General features: G+C 38.5%; 1 protein-coding gene across 5 annotated transcripts in view; it reads right to left on the minus strand.

Annotated features, from left to right (window-relative positions):
• Positions 1-538: 538 nt before the first annotated feature.
• The window catches only part of LOC127949288 (ubiquitin carboxyl-terminal hydrolase 34), a 44,785-nt gene continuing 28,339 nt past the window's right edge, over positions 539-16,984 (minus strand). For all 5 annotated transcript variants that reach the window (XM_052546359.1, XM_052546360.1, XM_052546362.1 and 2 more), the window contains 36 exons: positions 16,763-16,909; positions 16,618-16,674; positions 16,452-16,529; positions 15,422-15,516; positions 15,164-15,336; positions 14,921-15,071; positions 14,753-14,831; positions 14,612-14,665; positions 13,866-13,955; positions 13,718-13,782; positions 13,479-13,554; positions 13,344-13,391; positions 13,163-13,228; positions 12,759-12,839; positions 12,534-12,619; positions 12,283-12,451; positions 11,916-11,990; positions 11,695-11,846; positions 11,386-11,539; positions 10,942-10,986; positions 10,763-10,867; positions 10,527-10,674; positions 9,083-9,387; positions 8,676-9,005; positions 7,751-7,908; positions 7,600-7,678; positions 7,393-7,519; positions 4,916-5,023; positions 4,720-4,824; positions 4,508-4,632; positions 4,304-4,427; positions 4,133-4,212; positions 3,670-3,810; positions 3,405-3,551; positions 3,167-3,323; positions 539-2,099 (listed from right to left, as the gene is read on the minus strand). In XM_052546359.1, the coding sequence (XP_052402319.1) occupies positions 1,447-2,099; positions 3,167-3,323; positions 3,405-3,551; positions 3,670-3,810; positions 4,133-4,212; positions 4,304-4,427; positions 4,508-4,632; positions 4,720-4,824; positions 4,916-5,023; positions 7,393-7,519; positions 7,600-7,678; positions 7,751-7,908; positions 8,676-9,005; positions 9,083-9,387; positions 10,527-10,674; positions 10,763-10,867; positions 10,942-10,986; positions 11,386-11,539; positions 11,695-11,846; positions 11,916-11,990; positions 12,283-12,451; positions 12,534-12,619; positions 12,759-12,839; positions 13,163-13,228; positions 13,344-13,391; positions 13,479-13,554; positions 13,718-13,782; positions 13,866-13,955; positions 14,612-14,665; positions 14,753-14,831; positions 14,921-15,071; positions 15,164-15,336; positions 15,422-15,516; positions 16,452-16,529; positions 16,618-16,674; positions 16,763-16,909 (4,833 nt within the window). In that variant the 3' untranslated portion in view covers positions 539-1,446. The remainder of the gene's footprint in view (positions 2,100-3,166; positions 3,324-3,404; positions 3,552-3,669; positions 3,811-4,132; positions 4,213-4,303; positions 4,428-4,507; positions 4,633-4,719; positions 4,825-4,915; positions 5,024-7,392; positions 7,520-7,599; positions 7,679-7,750; positions 7,909-8,675; positions 9,006-9,082; positions 9,388-10,526; positions 10,675-10,762; positions 10,868-10,941; positions 10,987-11,385; positions 11,540-11,694; positions 11,847-11,915; positions 11,991-12,282; positions 12,452-12,533; positions 12,620-12,758; positions 12,840-13,162; positions 13,229-13,343; positions 13,392-13,478; positions 13,555-13,717; positions 13,783-13,865; positions 13,956-14,611; positions 14,666-14,752; positions 14,832-14,920; positions 15,072-15,163; positions 15,337-15,421; positions 15,517-16,451; positions 16,530-16,617; positions 16,675-16,762; positions 16,910-16,984) is intronic.

Genomic DNA, 16,984 nt, shown 5'->3' on the forward strand with positions numbered 1-16,984 from the left:
CCATTGTGGACGTGTGTATTTATCACAGGACAATCCACAACTGTGGCTTCAAGAGTTTTGTGGAGTTTGAGCTTTAGCACCCTTTACACCAGTTTGTGCTTTGGGCTGTGCACAGAAAAGCAAACTAGCACACTAATACTTTTTGTACACTCACATTTTTGTAGACAACAGTTGCATATGTAAATATTTTTATATCCACCTGAATTGCAAGTCAAACGTTGAGGCATTTGTACAAAAAAAATAAAATAAAAAAAATTGTGCGCGTTAATAATATAAAAACCTATAGTATTTCAGAAATGTTAAATTAAATTAAATGTTTTTTGTAAACAATGCTGCATTTTAACATCTGAAATGTTTATTGGTGCATTTACAGGAAAAAAGGTAATTATGTGGTGTTCACTATTGTGTATTGTACGTTATGTGTTATATTTTGAAAGCAGCCCTCTTAGCCACACTTTTAGTTACACTCACAACAGAAAGGGGAAATAGAAAAAGAAAAATTCACCCGACAACCTGCTTTTTTGGACTCGATTCATAATTAAATCATATTAAAATTTTATTAAGTTATATCCTATATTAAAATAAATCAAAACAAAGACTGAGAAATCAAATACAGAGAACGAGAAGAATGACATCCAATAGATTATGGAATGTATTTCGGTAAATAAAATAGAGCTCCAACTGTTCCATCAAATGTGCAATATTCCAGCCACAAATGTTCTGAGCCTGAAAAGAGCACCGTAAGTTTCTATATACACAACGTAGGTATATATATATATATATACACAGTAGATTTATATATACAGTATACTGCACTTGAATGGATATATACTGTATACATATATCTTACAGAAATATATATTTTTTTTAACCATCTCATTTACAAAGCCAGGCAACATCTAGAAGATTCTTAACAGAATCAAGGTTCTTGTGGTTCGTTCTCTCTTTTCAATGTACAAAGTAAACATAGTTTTTGATATCCACCACAGAGAAAAAAACATAGCAAGGCCGTCTCAGCCTCACAAGTGTAAGTACAAAACTGGCACAGAAGACAATCGTTATAATAAAAATAATACACGCGAATAAAAACGCAAATTAAATTATGCACTGATGGGACTAAAACGTTGTAAACCTTTTCCCCGTTTCACTGCAGCCTCGAAAACAAACCACTTCAAAACAAAGAAACCAACAAAATCACGGTTTAAAAAAGAAAAAACTGCCCTTTGGACAAACAGGCGCTTCAGTTGGTTTTTCGTTCTGTTCAATTAATACGAAGCTCAGTTGTCTGGATCCAGAAACAGAACTTCTTGTGTTGCAACATGAAACAGATGAAGAGTGAGGCCAAAGGGCGGGAAGAGAGGGAAAAAAAAGTTGGACTTCAATTACTCGTAAAAAGACAAAACTGAACATCATGGTGAACGGAAAAACGTGAAATGCGTTTTCACGTCACAAAGCTGAGGGGCGTGTCGTTCCGTCTGAAAGTTTGGCAACCACAGCGATAGTGGCCTCCACTGTGCGCGACAGCATCTCCAGAGCATCCTGCACGGGGGCGTGGCCACACCCTCCTGACTCCGCCTCCTGGAGTGAGCAGCTCCGCCCCTCGGCAGAATCCGGTAGGCTGGAGAGTAAAAGCACCGAGTCTGCGGAGGAGGAGGAAGTGGAGGGCACTTCCTCCCGCTCTGGCTCCGCCTCCTGCTCTTGCGCTTCCTTCCTCCCATCCTCCTCTTCCTCCTCCTCTTCTCTTACAGCTATCTGCGGTGGAGGTTCGTCTGTTCGGCCAAACGCTTCGGGAAGGGAGGAGGATGATGATGAAGATGAGGATGATGATGAAGAAACATCCATTTTCTTCTCCTCGAGGGAAGCGCTGTCGGGAGAGGGCGGGTCATTTTCCACTCCCGGGTCGATGAGGGAGGAGTCTCGGGTTTCAGTGTCCGAAGTGCTGGTGGGCGTTAACGCCTCTCCTGGCTCCGCCTTCTGCTCTGAGCAGGGAGCCAATGAGGAGGAAGTAGATGGAGGGCAAACGCTGCTGTCAGCCGGCCGATCGTCTGCACTGCTGCTCACCCGCCGGCGCTTCACTGGAGTGACTCCTTCCTCTTCCACTGCCAGACAGACAGAGGAATAAAATGAAGCAACACACACCCAGTGATGCATTATGAGTAAACATGATCAGTGTCATGATTAAAAAATTAGGCCTTTTTAGGACTATTTGTAATGTGTAATTATTGTTGAGTCACAAAGTGCTCTGTAATTATTATTACTCATGTATAAAAATACTATTTTATAAGGATGCATAACTACAATATGTAATTACTGTTAAAAATGTACATCTGGTCATTTGTAAAAAGTAAAATGTAAAAAAAAAAAAAAAAAAAAAAAAAATCACCAAACATGTGTATGTGTGAATTTATATATACATAAATATATACAGTACACACACGTCATTCGACGACCCTAATATAATATCTAATACCCTAATAAAAAATATCATATTATATAGCATACTTATTTTAAAATATCTAATGAATTATTATTTTATTTTTGAATACTTAAAAAAAAAAAAAATTGAGTACCCTGCAAAGCGCTCTATAAATACAAGTATCATGATCATTTAAAAATGTTATTTATTTATTTATTGTTTAAAATGTACTTTTGGTAATTTGGAAGATGCATCAGAAATCCTTTTTGTACTCTTAGCTGTTACTACCATTTTATGAATCAACTGCATAATAATAATAATAATAATAATAATAATAATAATAATAATAATGATTAATTGCATAATAACAATAATAATACATTATTATCATTATTTTAAATAAAATAGTTTAAAGCCATGAGGTTCAAGAAATATATTCTTCCTTTTTGTACCCCTAGTTGTTATTACCATTTTATAAATAAACTACATAATAATAATAATAAATTACTATTATCATTTTAAATAAAATTACTCAAAGCCATGAAATGTACACGAAATACATTCTTAATTTTTTGTACTCATAGCTGTTGCTACCATTTTTCTATATAAATAAAAATAATGTAAAAAATAACATTATTATTAATAATGATATTAATTAATTAAATTATTAATATGAATGTATTATATATTTTGTAATAATTCAAAGCCATGCATGGCAGTGATATAAGTGTGTTTGAGCTTGTATGACACCTTTGTCTTTGCGTTCCTTGGCCTCTCTCTCTAAAGTGGTGCGGTGCTGCAGACACAGTCTGCATTTGGACAGCAGCTCCTGTAGAGCGGGGCCTAAAGCAGGGTCCAGCTGCTGAGGGGCGTAAACCGACAGCACCAGCAGCAGCGCACGCAGATCCTTCAACAGACACACAGAGAGAGACGGATGAATAAAGAGCTCTGGAGCGCTGACTGAGACGTGAGGAGGAGCTGTACTCACTGCGTTCAGGAGGCTGCTGGTCTTGCTCATCTCTGCTCTCTGATTGGTCAGCTCAGGCTGCAGGCTGTGGTACTCGTTCAGTAGGTTGGTCACCAACACGTTGACGAGATTCGAGCAGCTCTGGCCAGATAACACCTGCACCTGAACCTAAACACACACACAAATCAAGTTTCAGACTGCAAGAGAGTCATGTGTTTACTTCAGGACTAGAGAAGATGAACCCATGATTACAGTAAAGCTGCATCAGAACTAGAGCAGTATTTACTTTATGTAAGAAGCAGGTGAGGAAGGAGTAGGCGATGTTGTTGTTGAGGAAGTTTCTCTCGTCCATCAGGATGCATTTCATGTATTCTCCAAACGCTGGATCGTCACACAACAGCTTCACACACGACTGAGCCATCGCACACTGACAGAGACCAGAACACACACACATCTGACTCTCACTTCTGATTGGATAACACAGCTTTGTGCTTATAGCCATTTTTCTGAAATATCTGCTGCTTAAAGGCCACCTCTATATTTAAAAGAACAATTCAATATACCACAGATTATTAAATATTAATATTGTCAAATTAAATACTGTAAATTAAAGAGTTTTAATACTGAATTAATTACAATTACATTCAATATTTTAAAACTATGCATGACAGTGATTTTACCACAGTTTTAAATTGTGGTAAAGCATGAGTGCTTCATGTGTGTGTGAGAGACGACTGAGAAGATTTCACCTGAGACTGAGTGAGTTCTGTCCATAGTTTTGGAAAGAGAGCCAGGTGTAAAGGAAGTCCTTCATATGCTATCAACACACCTGCACACAGGTGAATAAACACCATCAGCACACACACACACACACACACACACAGAGTCAAACTGAGCTTTAGAGAGCGAGGCATCCTTACTGAGTTTCACCAGAGTCTCGGTGAACTTCTCACAGTTGATGGCGACTCGACAGAGCAGGTGAATGAACTGATGATAGGACAGGAAGTAGTCCAACAACATCCTGTCATACACCTCATCCTTACCCTACAGGAAACACAAAACCCACCTGATGAATAACTAAAGCTCAGCGTGTGACAGGACTCATGCGCTGGTCTCGTACACACCTTACTGGTCTCCACCATCGAGGGCAGCAGACACATGTTGAGCTCTGGTCTGGGAGGACGAATGTTGTTCTTTCCGCCCATCAGCTTGATATTCTCTCTACAGGGCAGGTACGGGCCAAACGACACTGCAAACACACACAGACAGTGTTAGACATCACGATGATGGTGGTGATGATCAGTGCGGTGTGTGTGAAGGTTTCGGCGAGACTCACTGGGGATGTTGCTGTGGTGGTAGGTGCAGTGGTTGTGCTGCAGGAAGGGCACGAGCGTGTGCAGGAAGTCATGAGGACTCAAGAGCACCAGCTCCTTCAGCACATCTGAGAATAAACATGCATTCAGATCACATTCATCTGCTGCTTCAGTTCATTTGGAGTGCGGTGTGTTTGTTTCGTGGATGTGGAGACTCACCCAGACAGGCGTTACGCAGCTCCGGTGGACTGTAAGAGTTCAGCAGCGTCAGCAGCTTATGAGCGAAATCAATCCTCTCCTGCCACTGGATCAACGCCTGCTTCACATCTACAGAGGGACACAAATCAGCAGGGACTGAGACATACAAGTGCATTATGGGTTATTGACTACTTTTTGTATTTCATAAGATGCATTATGGGAAATGAGGTACTTCAGTATTATTTCTTTAGGAATATTATGGATGGTAGTGAGTATTTTTGCACTGAACATTAAGGTGCATTATGGGTAATGAGTATTTTTGCATTGCATCAAGGTAGCTCCTGTTCCAGCATTGTTAGCTCAACATGTGACAATGTTTGCATTGTTTTTTCAGTAAATTGGCTGCATTGCTTTTATCTCGCTTGTGATTTTTGAGTGTGTGCAGCATGTGCTTTTTTTTATAGATTTTACTTAATGACTTATTTTGCAACACTTCTTAAATTGTATTGTGTGTAATGAGTACTTTTCAGTGCTTGTTAAAGGTGCATTGTGGGTAATGAGTACTTTTTCCAATGCTTGTTAAGGTGCATTGTGGGTAATGAGTACGTTTGCATTGCTTCTTGTGGATTATGGGTAATGAGTACTTTTGCATTGCTTAAGGTGCATTTGTGTGTAATGAGTACTTTTGTAATGCTTGTTAAAAAGCATTATGGGTAATGAGTACTTTTGTAATGCTTGTTAAGTTGCATTATGGGCAATGAATACTTTTTCCAATGCTTGTTAAGGTTCATTGTGGGTAATGAGTACTTTTGTAATGCTTGTTAAGATGCATTATGGGTAATGAGTACTTTGCATTGCTTCTTGTGCATTGTGTGCAATAAGTACTTTTGTAATGGTTGTTAAGATGCATTATGGGTAATGAGAACTTTTGTAATGCTTGTTAAGATGCATTATGGGTAATGAGTACTTTTTTCAATGCTTGTTAAGGTGCATTGTGGGTAATGAGTACGTTTGCATTGCTTCTTGTGGATTATGGGTAATGAGTACTTTTGCATTGCTTAAGGTGCATTTGTGTGTAATGAGTACTTTTGTAATGCTTGTTAAAAAGCATTATGGGTAATGAGTACTTTTGTAATGCCTGTTAAGTTGCATTATGGGCAATGAATACTTTTTCCAATGCTTGTTAAGGTTCATTGTGGGTAATGAGTACTTTTGTAATGCTTGTTAAGATGCATTATGGGTAATGAGTACTTTGCATTGCTTCTTGTGCATTGTGTGTAATAAGTACTTTTGTAATGGTTGTTAAGATGCATTATGGGTAATGAGAACTTTTGTAATGCTTGTTAAGATGCGTTATGGGTAATGAGTACTTTTTCAGTGCTTGTTAAGGTGCATTATGGGTAATGAGTACTTTTTTCAATGCTTGTTAAGGTGCATTGTGGGTAATGAGTACTTTTTCAATGCTTGTTAAGGTGCATTGTGGGTAATGAGTACTTTTGCATTGCTTTTTGTGCATTATGGGTAATGAATACTTTTGCATTGTTTGCTTGTTAACCCTTAAATGACTTAACTCTCTTGATATTTTAAGAACAATTACAGAAGAATAAAATAAAGCATATTTTGTTACATTTTGAAACTTTAAAGGATTCAATTTGAAAAGATGATTTTACCATTGCTGTCATCGTCAGAGCGCACTTCCACAGTACATTCAGCATCTGGCTCATATTTGCAATCTCAACCATATTCTTAAAACTATTGTTTTCAATGAATAAAGGAATAAAGATGCATTGCACGTATTAAGTCATCAGATATTTAAATATAGTTAAAAATACTTTCATGGCTTGTGCGTTAAGACAGTTAGCAGAAGTTAGAGATTACTGATCATAAAATTTTTTATATGATTTAAATCGATATTTTCTAACAAAAACGCATCGTTTTTCTTTATTCACCCCCTGGAGCCATGTGAGGCTTTTTATGGATGCGCTTTATTAGACTTCTTTTGAACTGTTGGAAGAGCCAGGACATTTTTTTATGTAACACCGATTGGATTTGTCTGAAGGAAGAGAGTCATACACACCTAGGAGTAAATCATGGGTTAATTTTCATTTTTGCGTGAACTAATCCTTTAATGGTAATGAGTATTTGTGTACTGCATGTTAAGGTGCATTATGGGTAACAAGCAGTTTTGCATTGCAGGCTTTTGGGTTATGGGTTACTTTATTATTGATCATGCAGGTGCATTATGGGTAAAACAGTACTTTTGCATTGCATGGCAGGGTGCATTATGCATAATGAGTACTTGTACTGCAAGTGTAGGTGTATTAAGGGGAAAAGAGTAATTTTTTTATTGTGTATGGTGCATTATGGATAACATAGCTTCTGTATAGCATGTTATGGTCCATAAATAATGAAGAAGCCTGGAGTTATTTGTTTAATATGCATTATGGGTAATCATAAACATCAGTGAAGTGTGTGGTGTATTATGGGTTATGCACTACCTTTGCGCTGTAAGTAGGGCCGCGTTGCCTTTAAAACAGACAGGAAAATAGACAGCAGCTCCACCAGATCACCGGTCACGTGACACGCAGTGGCCTCATGGTACATCATGTGTAGGGTGTTGAAGGACTGCAGACAGAGAAAGGTTTAATTCTATACAACAGTCCATTAGAAATGAAGACGAATGAAAAGAGTGAGACTGTGAATACCTCAGTCATGAGGATGAGTCCTCTGTTGAACACCACCAGCAGACGGTCCTCATCGTTCTCCAGCAGTATACGGAAGGCACTGAGAGTACACACAGAGATTAGTATGAATGAAAATGTCTCGTAAAATACTTAATAAAGTGTGTGTGTGTACCTGATGAGAGTGGTCCAGCAGGAGCGTCCGTCCAGACAGCGCAGGTAACAGCTGATGGTGGTCTTCTTAAACTGCTTCACGTCCTCCAGCTCTTCCTCTCTCATATCAGGCCTCTGAGCCACAAACAACTGCATCAGGTTAAACAACTCCTCCACCGCCTGCAGAGAAAGACAAACAACACCGTGTTATCGATGTGAACTGAATTAAAGCTTAAAACATTCATATTCCTTCAGACAGAGACACAGTGACAGACATGTTCAGTAAACTATTGAAAAATGTGGTTTATACACTTTAGGAGGTCAAACTAAACGTAGTATTATTATATGCAGTGCTTTATTTTATTTTAGATTAAAAAATTTGCAAACCTGTTAAAAAAATTTGGGACAAGATTTGAGCATTTAAACACTGATTTGATAAAATTTTTATAGCTATAAACATTATTTATACTATTTAAAATACGTAAAAATATTTTAAAGCAAAAGTTTAAAAAAAAAATCCCCACAGACAAATTAAATTATTTAAAAGTGACACTAAAGACATTTATATTTGTTTAAAAAAGTTTGCCTTTTTTTCAGCTTTCTATAAAAAAATATATATAAAAAAAAAAAAAAAACACAAATCAGCATACTAGAAAGATTTCTAAAGGACCCCATCACAGAAATAAATAACGTTTTAAATTATATTAAAACAGAAAAGAGTTATTTAACATTTTACAACATTACATTTTTTTGTAACTGTATTTTTGATCAAATGAATGCAGCCTTGAGCAGAAGAGACTGTCAAAAACTTAAACAACAACAAAAACTTACTAACCCCAAACTTTTGAACGGTGCCAAAGTTACTGATAAACTATGCCATAAATAAAAGAAAAAACGTATTTCATGTAATAACTTTAGTAGTGAAGGAGTGTAGGTGCTGTGCTCACCCCTGGGTACTGGCTGGCGTGGGGCGTGAGGTTTTTGAAGGCCCACTGTATGTTCTGGTGGGACGCCAGCTGGCGGGTGAAGGCGGGCGACTGCTCGCAGCACATGCGCAGGATGGCGTAGTACGCCGGCAGCATCCCGCGGTTGAACAGCACCACCTCCTGATCGTCGTGGTCGGCCAGGATGTAGTTGAAGGCGATGTTTTTAGTGACGACGGGGTTTTGGATGATGAGACGCACGTTCTCACTGCAGTCCACGCAGACGTTATACCAGAAGGACAGAAGCGCTTGCTTGTTGTGATTCGTGGCGATGGCCGGTTCTGATAACTTAGGCTGTGAGATCGAGAGAGAGACGCATGAATATGCATCATATGAGCACCTAGAAATGCTTTCATCTGCACGTGAAGTACCTGGAAGAGGTTCCAGAGGTCCATGAAGTAGCTGGAGAACATGAGCTTCTCAGTTTTGGAGATGAGGCAGTAGGTCATGAAGCTGAAGTACTGCACTAGTTTGGTGGTCCCGTGCACCGGCACGTCCACGTAGAGCTTGGCCCGTCCCAGCAGACCCAGCAGCAGGTTGTAGACCTGGTGGAGAACCACGGTGGTGTCGGGACTCAGCGGGAGGTCCCGCGTGGGGATGTGAAGGGAGCGCGTGGAGCGGAACATCTGACGAAACGAGTTGCTCGGGATGAGAGACACCAGCAGATACGCCGCCGCTGAGAGAGAGAGAGAGAGAGAGTCACAAAATAACATCAAATCTGACATTTTATCAAGCAAAGATATATTACTATAAAAATAAGACTTGCTATCTATTTGTAGATGTTTGTGGGGATGCATTAAATGTTTTTTTAAGGAATATTCAGATATTTTGAAGCATGTTTGTAGTTCTTAAAGGTCTTATAATGTGAATTCATATATACACTACTATTCTACTACTACAAGTCTGGGGCAGAGTTATCATCATTAACTAAACCTGAAAAAAAAACAAAAAAAACATTTTTGTTAGTTATAAAATCTAAAAACTTATAATGAATATAATAAAATAAAAAATAAATTAAATTCATACTATAATAAATAAAATTACTGTTTTATTACACAGCAAGGCAACAGTTCTCATTTTTGTTAAGCTTTAGTTGAAGTATTAAAATAACTAAAACAAGCATAAAAACTATACAGTCATATTTGTTAAGAAAATAAATACAAATGCCAACAATAAAATTACAAAAAAGTTTGAAACTAAAAAATGAAAACAGAAAATTAAAATATAATGAAAAACTATAATATAAGTCTTATTAGCTCGCCAAGGCTTTTTGATCAATAATATAGTAAAAATACTGTGAAATATTACTATTCAGTATTTTCTACTGTAATGAATTTTAAAATGTAATTTTCAGCATCATTCCTCCAGTCTTCAGTGTCACATGATCCTTCAGAAATCACTCTAATATGCTGATCTGCAGCTCAAGACACATTCCTGATTATTGTCAACGTTGAAAACATCTTTGCTGCTTCATATTTTTGCAGAAATGTGGATACTCAGGATTCTTTCATTAATATTAAATACAAATAGAACAGCACTTATTTGAAATAATCTTTTGTAATGTTATAAATTACTGTACTGCCACTTTTAATCAATTTAATGCATCCTTGCTGAACCAAAGTATAGTTTTAATTTTTTTACATGCATTTTTATTATTTATTATTTACAATTCAAATAAATTTGTACTTACTGACCCCAAACTTTTCATTTTATATATATATATATATATATATATATATATATATATATATATATATATATATATATATATATATATTTAGTGTGTGTGTGTGTGTGTAGATTGTGTGTTCTTACATGTTCGGACTCGTGGGTAGTTGTGCGCCAGCAGAAACCTCTCCACCCAGTTCTCCATGTTCTGCAGGACCCAGCTGTGAGCCAGCTTATTACGCGGCGTCTGGACGGCCAACCAGTCCAAACACTGAGACGGGTTATACTCGATCACCTGACAGACAGAGGCAGGTGGTAAAGCAGTGTTTCAGTGGAGAGGAGAGTAAGCAGAAGAGTGATGGACTGTGTGTGCACAGATGTACCTCCCAGATCCTCTGCAGGATGTAGGACGCAAACGAGGGCATTCCTGGAGGACCGGCAGCAAACTCCATCAGCATCGTCAGCAGCTTGAAGAACGGATTCGCCGCCTGTCAGACACACGCAAAATGTTAGTTAGTGTGTGTAAGAATAAAAGAAGAATAGCAGCGAGAGCTGGACTTACCTCTGGAGTCAGTTTAGCGATGGAGGTGAACAGCATCGACACGATCTACACCAGCAGAAGAACACAAACCATCAGATCTTATGCTGTCGTTTGATATAACTGCTTGCATGCTTAGATATAATCTGAGCACAAAGACTTTTCCAAGAAATAAGATACACTACTGTTAAAAAAATTGTTTTGTAATGTTGAGCAAGTGCATCAAATTGATTGAAAGTGACAGTAAAGACATTTATAATGTTACAAAAGATTCCCATTTCAAAAAATGCTTCCTATTAATCAACAACTACTTAAAATATGAAGGAGCATACGTTGATAATAGTAAAATCTATATATTTCTTAATGCAGCAAATCAGCATGACTTCTGAAGGATCATGTGACCCTGAAGACTGGAGGAAGCGTTATAATGAGCTTCATCTAGAAACACTAGAAGTGTGTGTATCGTACGTGTTCAGCCAGGCGGTTGTTGTATCTGCAGAGGCTGAATATGAGGTTGCAGGTCTGTCTGATGTTGATGCTGTCTCTGATGTGTTGGAACAGGAAGGGGAAACCTTTTCCTCCGGTCAGCGCGGCCATGTCACTCTGAGACAGAGTCAAGTGTCTACAGACAGAGACGAATGGTCAGAGATTACTACTCTATTACAGTAAAAACTCTGTCCGGTCTCTTTAACAGCCCTAAAATAGGTTTCATTTTCTTTGAAAGAATTTGAAGGTTAACTATGATCTGTTAGGAATGAAATACGATATGCTTTGTACCTCTCAGATCTGGACTGCTCCACCAGCAGAGCTATGAGAGCGATCATCTTCTCCAGAGCGGCCGGACGGTACTTCTCCTCCGCCAGTGAGAGGATGTCCTCCTCTTCATCCTCCTCACCCTCCTCCTCCTCAGATAACACCTCCACCTGAGGCTGAGACAGAGAGATGGACGTTATGATCTGAGATCAGGGAAGATCGAGTCTTGATGAGACGCCACTCACATTTTCGGGTCCTTTAGTGCCTATGTAGAAATGCACCATTATAGAAATGGCTTGCAAAGATAAGAGGAACTGACTCTGTGAAGACAAAAAAATATATAATTTTATTAAAAAGAAGAAATTATTTTAATAAATGTATACTATTTAAATTTAAAATAATCTTATAAATTCTTTTTTTTAAATATATTTTTTAAAAAATAATTTTTTTTATAAATAACTAAGTTAATAAATAAATAAATAAAATGCATGTACACGTAAATTAAATAAATACATACGTTAAATAAGTAGGTAAAATAAATACAATTACATTTTTAAAAAGTTACAAATAAATAGAAATAAGTAAATTAATAAATGCTTAAACAGCCGTTACCTCCTCTTCTCCCATTTTGGCAAACTCGTATAGAAAGGCAAAGTATTCGGTCAGATGTTTGCTGTGCGGCTTCACTCCGTGCTCCATGATTGACAGCAGTGTTTTGACGAACCGTGTCACGCAGGAGCGGCTGCCGATGTCCTCCACCGGCCCGTCCATATCATCAGATCTGCAGACAGAGCAGAACAACACAAATGTTTGGAGATTGAGGACAGGATGGTTATCTGGCATCAGAGGAAGACGTCACACACCCGTCCTCCATGCCCGGCTGCAGGTACAGGTGAGCGTGGACCGGTCTGAGCCGCTGGATCACGTGAATACACAACCGCTGAAACATCTGCAACATCACAGCAGCACATTAACTAGTTTCGTAAATGCAAATGTTTTCTTATAGGGGAAGGGTGTGGGTTTCTGTTAATAATAATAATCTTCATTTAGGAGAAAGCTTTCAATAAAGGTGTTTATGTGACACTCACCTGACGTACAATCTGATTGGGACACTTGATGAGAATCTGCATTGGCCACCAGTTATCATCTGCCATCTGATCCAAAAACCACTGCGCACACAAAAACACAGACACAGTGATCTCCGAAACAGCATTACCCAGAAACACTGCTGATCTCATCGGCTCTCTCCGTTTATTTGGCTCTAAAGTGATTTTACAGAAGCACGGGAAACAAGCTGTGTAATGTGTCTTCTTTTTTTTTTTGGTCCCCATGAAGGAAACCTAATATAAAAATGCAGACAGTTTTTTGTGAGGGGTAAGATTAGGTTTTTACAGTATATAAAAACCGCTATGTCTGTGGAATGTTCCCATAAAACATGGACACCACTGTGTGTGTGTGTGTGTGTGTGTGTGTGTGTGTGTGTGTGTGTTACCTCGCAGGCAGCTTGGCTATTGTTAAACTGTTTGGTCAAGAGTTCAATCCACTGCAGCATTGTGGGCTGAGAGGAAAAAAAGAATGAAATGTTTAATTGCAATAACAAACAATTACTGAAACACTGCTGAAAATGCCTCTATACCTTTTTATTTTATTTTAGGTATTTAAAAATAAAATACCTTTTCTTTGGAGTGGATGAATGTCTCCAGAACAAACGATGTGCTGAGCTGTGAGAGAAAGAGAGGAAAACATCTCGATTCATGCACCTCGTGGACAGAAACTCTAAATGATGCCACTTCATCAGTTAGACTCACTTTAGCCGTCATGAGCGACACGGATTTAGGATCGGGTAAAGTGCTGGGAATACTGCTGCACAGCTGCCACATAAAACTACAGAGAAACAACAAGAACAGAAGAGAACGAGAGGACAGAGCATTTACATACATTTAGAAATCAAATGGTTTCTACATTGAAAAAATGAACTAAAAGTAAAGATGAGAACACAAGAGCAGGATGTATTATCAAAGACATAGTTTTGTGAGCGCTCTCTTACCCGAAGTATGTGTGTTCAAAGATGTTCTTGTCCTGGAGAAACTGCATGTTGTCGTGCCAGATCCACTGTGAGAGAGACAGAGAGAGATGAGCGGTCAGTGAAACGCTCAGGTGTGTGTGCAGTGAAGACTGACGGGTGAGGGCTGTACCTCCAGAAGGTCAGGAGAGATGTCAAAGGTCAAGTCCTTCTCATTCTCCTCCTCCACTCTCTTGTAAAACAGCATGTAGGCACTGTGGGTCTGAAGAAGGCAAAGCATTTCTGAGGATTGCAAAAGCTCAAGCAAGACTTATTTAAATAATAATAATAATAATTACTATAATATTAAATATTTAAATACCTAAATAACCTGTACTTCACTATATTACAAATAAATCCTAATCTAATCTTGACAAACTAAGTGTAGTTGGAAAGGTCTAAGACTCCTAAAATAGATATTTTACCAATCTGATTTGTTAAAAATGATGTAGGAAAATTAACAGATTAATTTATGGCAAGAGTGCACCTCAAAAACCTACATAATATCAGTCTTCTTTTTTGCCTTTTTCTCTTTCACACTTTAGAAATCATCAGAAATGATATATCGCTTGAACACTTAAAATCTCAAAATACATCCTTTGAAACCCAGTTTAAATTCAAACATTGCATTAAAATCATGTTGCAAAATCTTTTCAGTCATGAATTATAAAAATTCATGCACTTTCAAGTCTATGTTCAAAAATTAAGTGACAGTTAACAGGTTAAATAAAATATTAATGTACAAAGAGTGCATTACTTTTACTATAATAATTACAATTCATATGTAAAATAAAATGATTATAATAATAAATTCAAAAAGTTATATTTAGATTATTGTTCTGTTGTTGTTCTAGAATAAATATTAATCACAAAACCAACCTTCTCAAAGGAGAAATCCATGAACTTGTCTGTGACAGAGTCATATGTTTTTGTCTAGAATGAGACGAGAGCATTTTTGAATTAAAACCAACATTTATGTATTTATATGAGTTTATCCTAAACGCTTATATGAGGACCTACTGTCATCTCTCCACCAAAACACTCCGAGGCCAGCTGGGCCGAATCAAACGACTTCACCTCTGCATCGTTAAACAGATACCTGCAACAGGAAATGACATCATCACAAACACATACGGTCAGCGATCACTTGCAGACTTTGGGCTGAAACGGCTCAGTGTGGACGCTCACCATCTGTTATTGCGGTAAGCGTGAGGGTTGACGATGTCCCGGATGAAGCTGTAATAATGGCCGCCGTCCGCCGTGCCCGTGTGCACCGTCACACCGATGAGGTCATACTCGTAACTCTCCGCCACTTTAGCATCACTGTCATCAAGGAAACCTGCACATGAGATCACGTTAGCTGACTGGAGGAGACAAATGTGATATAAAAACAGTGTTTCAGCAGCAAGACAAAAGAATAATTCACTCTACCTTCCTTCCGGTCTCCTTTGGCCATGAGGAAGTCCTCGGTGTACGGCGTCATGTCGAGCCGCAGCGGGAAAGAAAAGTGCGTGTTCACTTTTTCCTTCATCATGGTCACCATGTTGAACGTGTAGCGCATGGTGTTAAAGCTCAAGATCCGCGGGAGCTTCTTAAAACAAGCTCTGAGAGACACACACAGACAGCTGTCAGAAAACACTGCACAGAGAGATTCCAGCTCTCAGAGAGGACGAAGAGAGCAAACTGTACCGTTTTTCAGCGCGGACCTTCTTCCCACACTGAGAGCAGGTGTACATGTTATCACCCTCCAGAGTGTCCTTAATGGTCACCTCGTCCAGAGACTCCTGCAGCACAGAGACAGACACGGATGATGACTTTACAGTAGTTTTAGGGCTCGATGCGGTGAGACAGAGGTGGTTTCTATAACTCTTGAAATGCTCTGTTCATCTCCTTGACTTATTACTGATATAACCAACATGATAACCCTGTCACATTACTTAATAGATGATATATGAGCAGCAAATCAGTATATTAGAGTGATTTCTAAAGGATCATGTGACACTGAAGACTGCAGTAATGATGCTGAAAATTCAGCTTTGATCACAGGAATAAATTACAGTTCACAATATATATTCAGTAAACAGTATTTGGAATACATAGGGGGAAAAATACTTCTTTTTTTTACACAATTAAGGCCTTTTATATAATGGTTTAATCTCATTTAACCTCTATAATATAATCTCACATTATGAGAGCAATATAACTCTTCTGTTTGTCAACAAGGTACAAACATAAATGGTCTTGCGCAGTATTTTTATTTGTGTCTTATACTTATTTTGGCCTCTTCAAGCTCTGTCAAGAGAAAGTTTTTTTTGCAGACAAAATACGTGCAGATAAAAAAAAAAAAAAAAAACAGTAAATATTGTGTGCATTATTTACAGTCAAGGCTAGCATTAGCCATTTTCCACTGACCCACCCAAAACATGTTGATTGTTATTTTTTCCAATAACAATGCAAGACTTATCAACTCACATAAAAACAGAGCAATGCCACTAGAAGTTACTCCGTAAACAATTCAAATAAGCCTGCGGCGAGCTTAAACTGATAGTGCTTTAGCATTAATAATTACAAATAGCTATTGGTACTTTAAAATCTACAATAACATCTAAAAAATCAGCCATTGAAAAGCCTGTGTTTAGTAGTTCATCCTTTCTGTGACCTGTACACAGAGCATTACGTTTCCTTCTGATGAGTTTGTGTGTGAAAGAGAAACACTCACGTAGATGTTCTTCATATCAGCCACCTGACATCTGACGGTGTAAAACTCCTCCGCCGTCTGACTCACGTGATCACAGTCCTACACACAGATATCCAATCAAACGCTCACTCAGGGAAAGACATTACCGTACACACAAGAGCTGCAGGTTCACACAGCTCGGTCTTACCAGTGAAACCACATTGTTGGTGATGACGCCTCCAAACAGCGTTTTAACAGTGTTTTTCTGAAACGACAATGCAGCATTACACATCCAGGACTATTTCACGAAGCACGCTCAAAGCTGTTTATAAACACAGAGACGGCTGTCGTACCAGGCCCTGGGACATCTCCTCTATCTTGGTGATGAGGTCTGTGAAGAACTCGGTCATGTCTTTCTGCTCTCCTGTGTTCAGAGGCTGTTTGTCCATCGTGTAGGTCTTACAGAAGGGACGAGGGTTGTACGCCTTCCTCTCGCTCTCCTGCACATGCACACCGGAGAACAGATTCACATCACATCTGCAGTCACGAGAGGGCATCACATGATTTGATAAAGT

The sequence above is a fragment of the Carassius gibelio genome, chromosome B1, assembly GCF_023724105.1.
Source record: "Carassius gibelio isolate Cgi1373 ecotype wild population from Czech Republic chromosome B1, carGib1.2-hapl.c, whole genome shotgun sequence".
NCBI classification, from domain to species: domain Eukaryota; kingdom Metazoa; phylum Chordata; class Actinopteri; order Cypriniformes; family Cyprinidae; genus Carassius; species Carassius gibelio.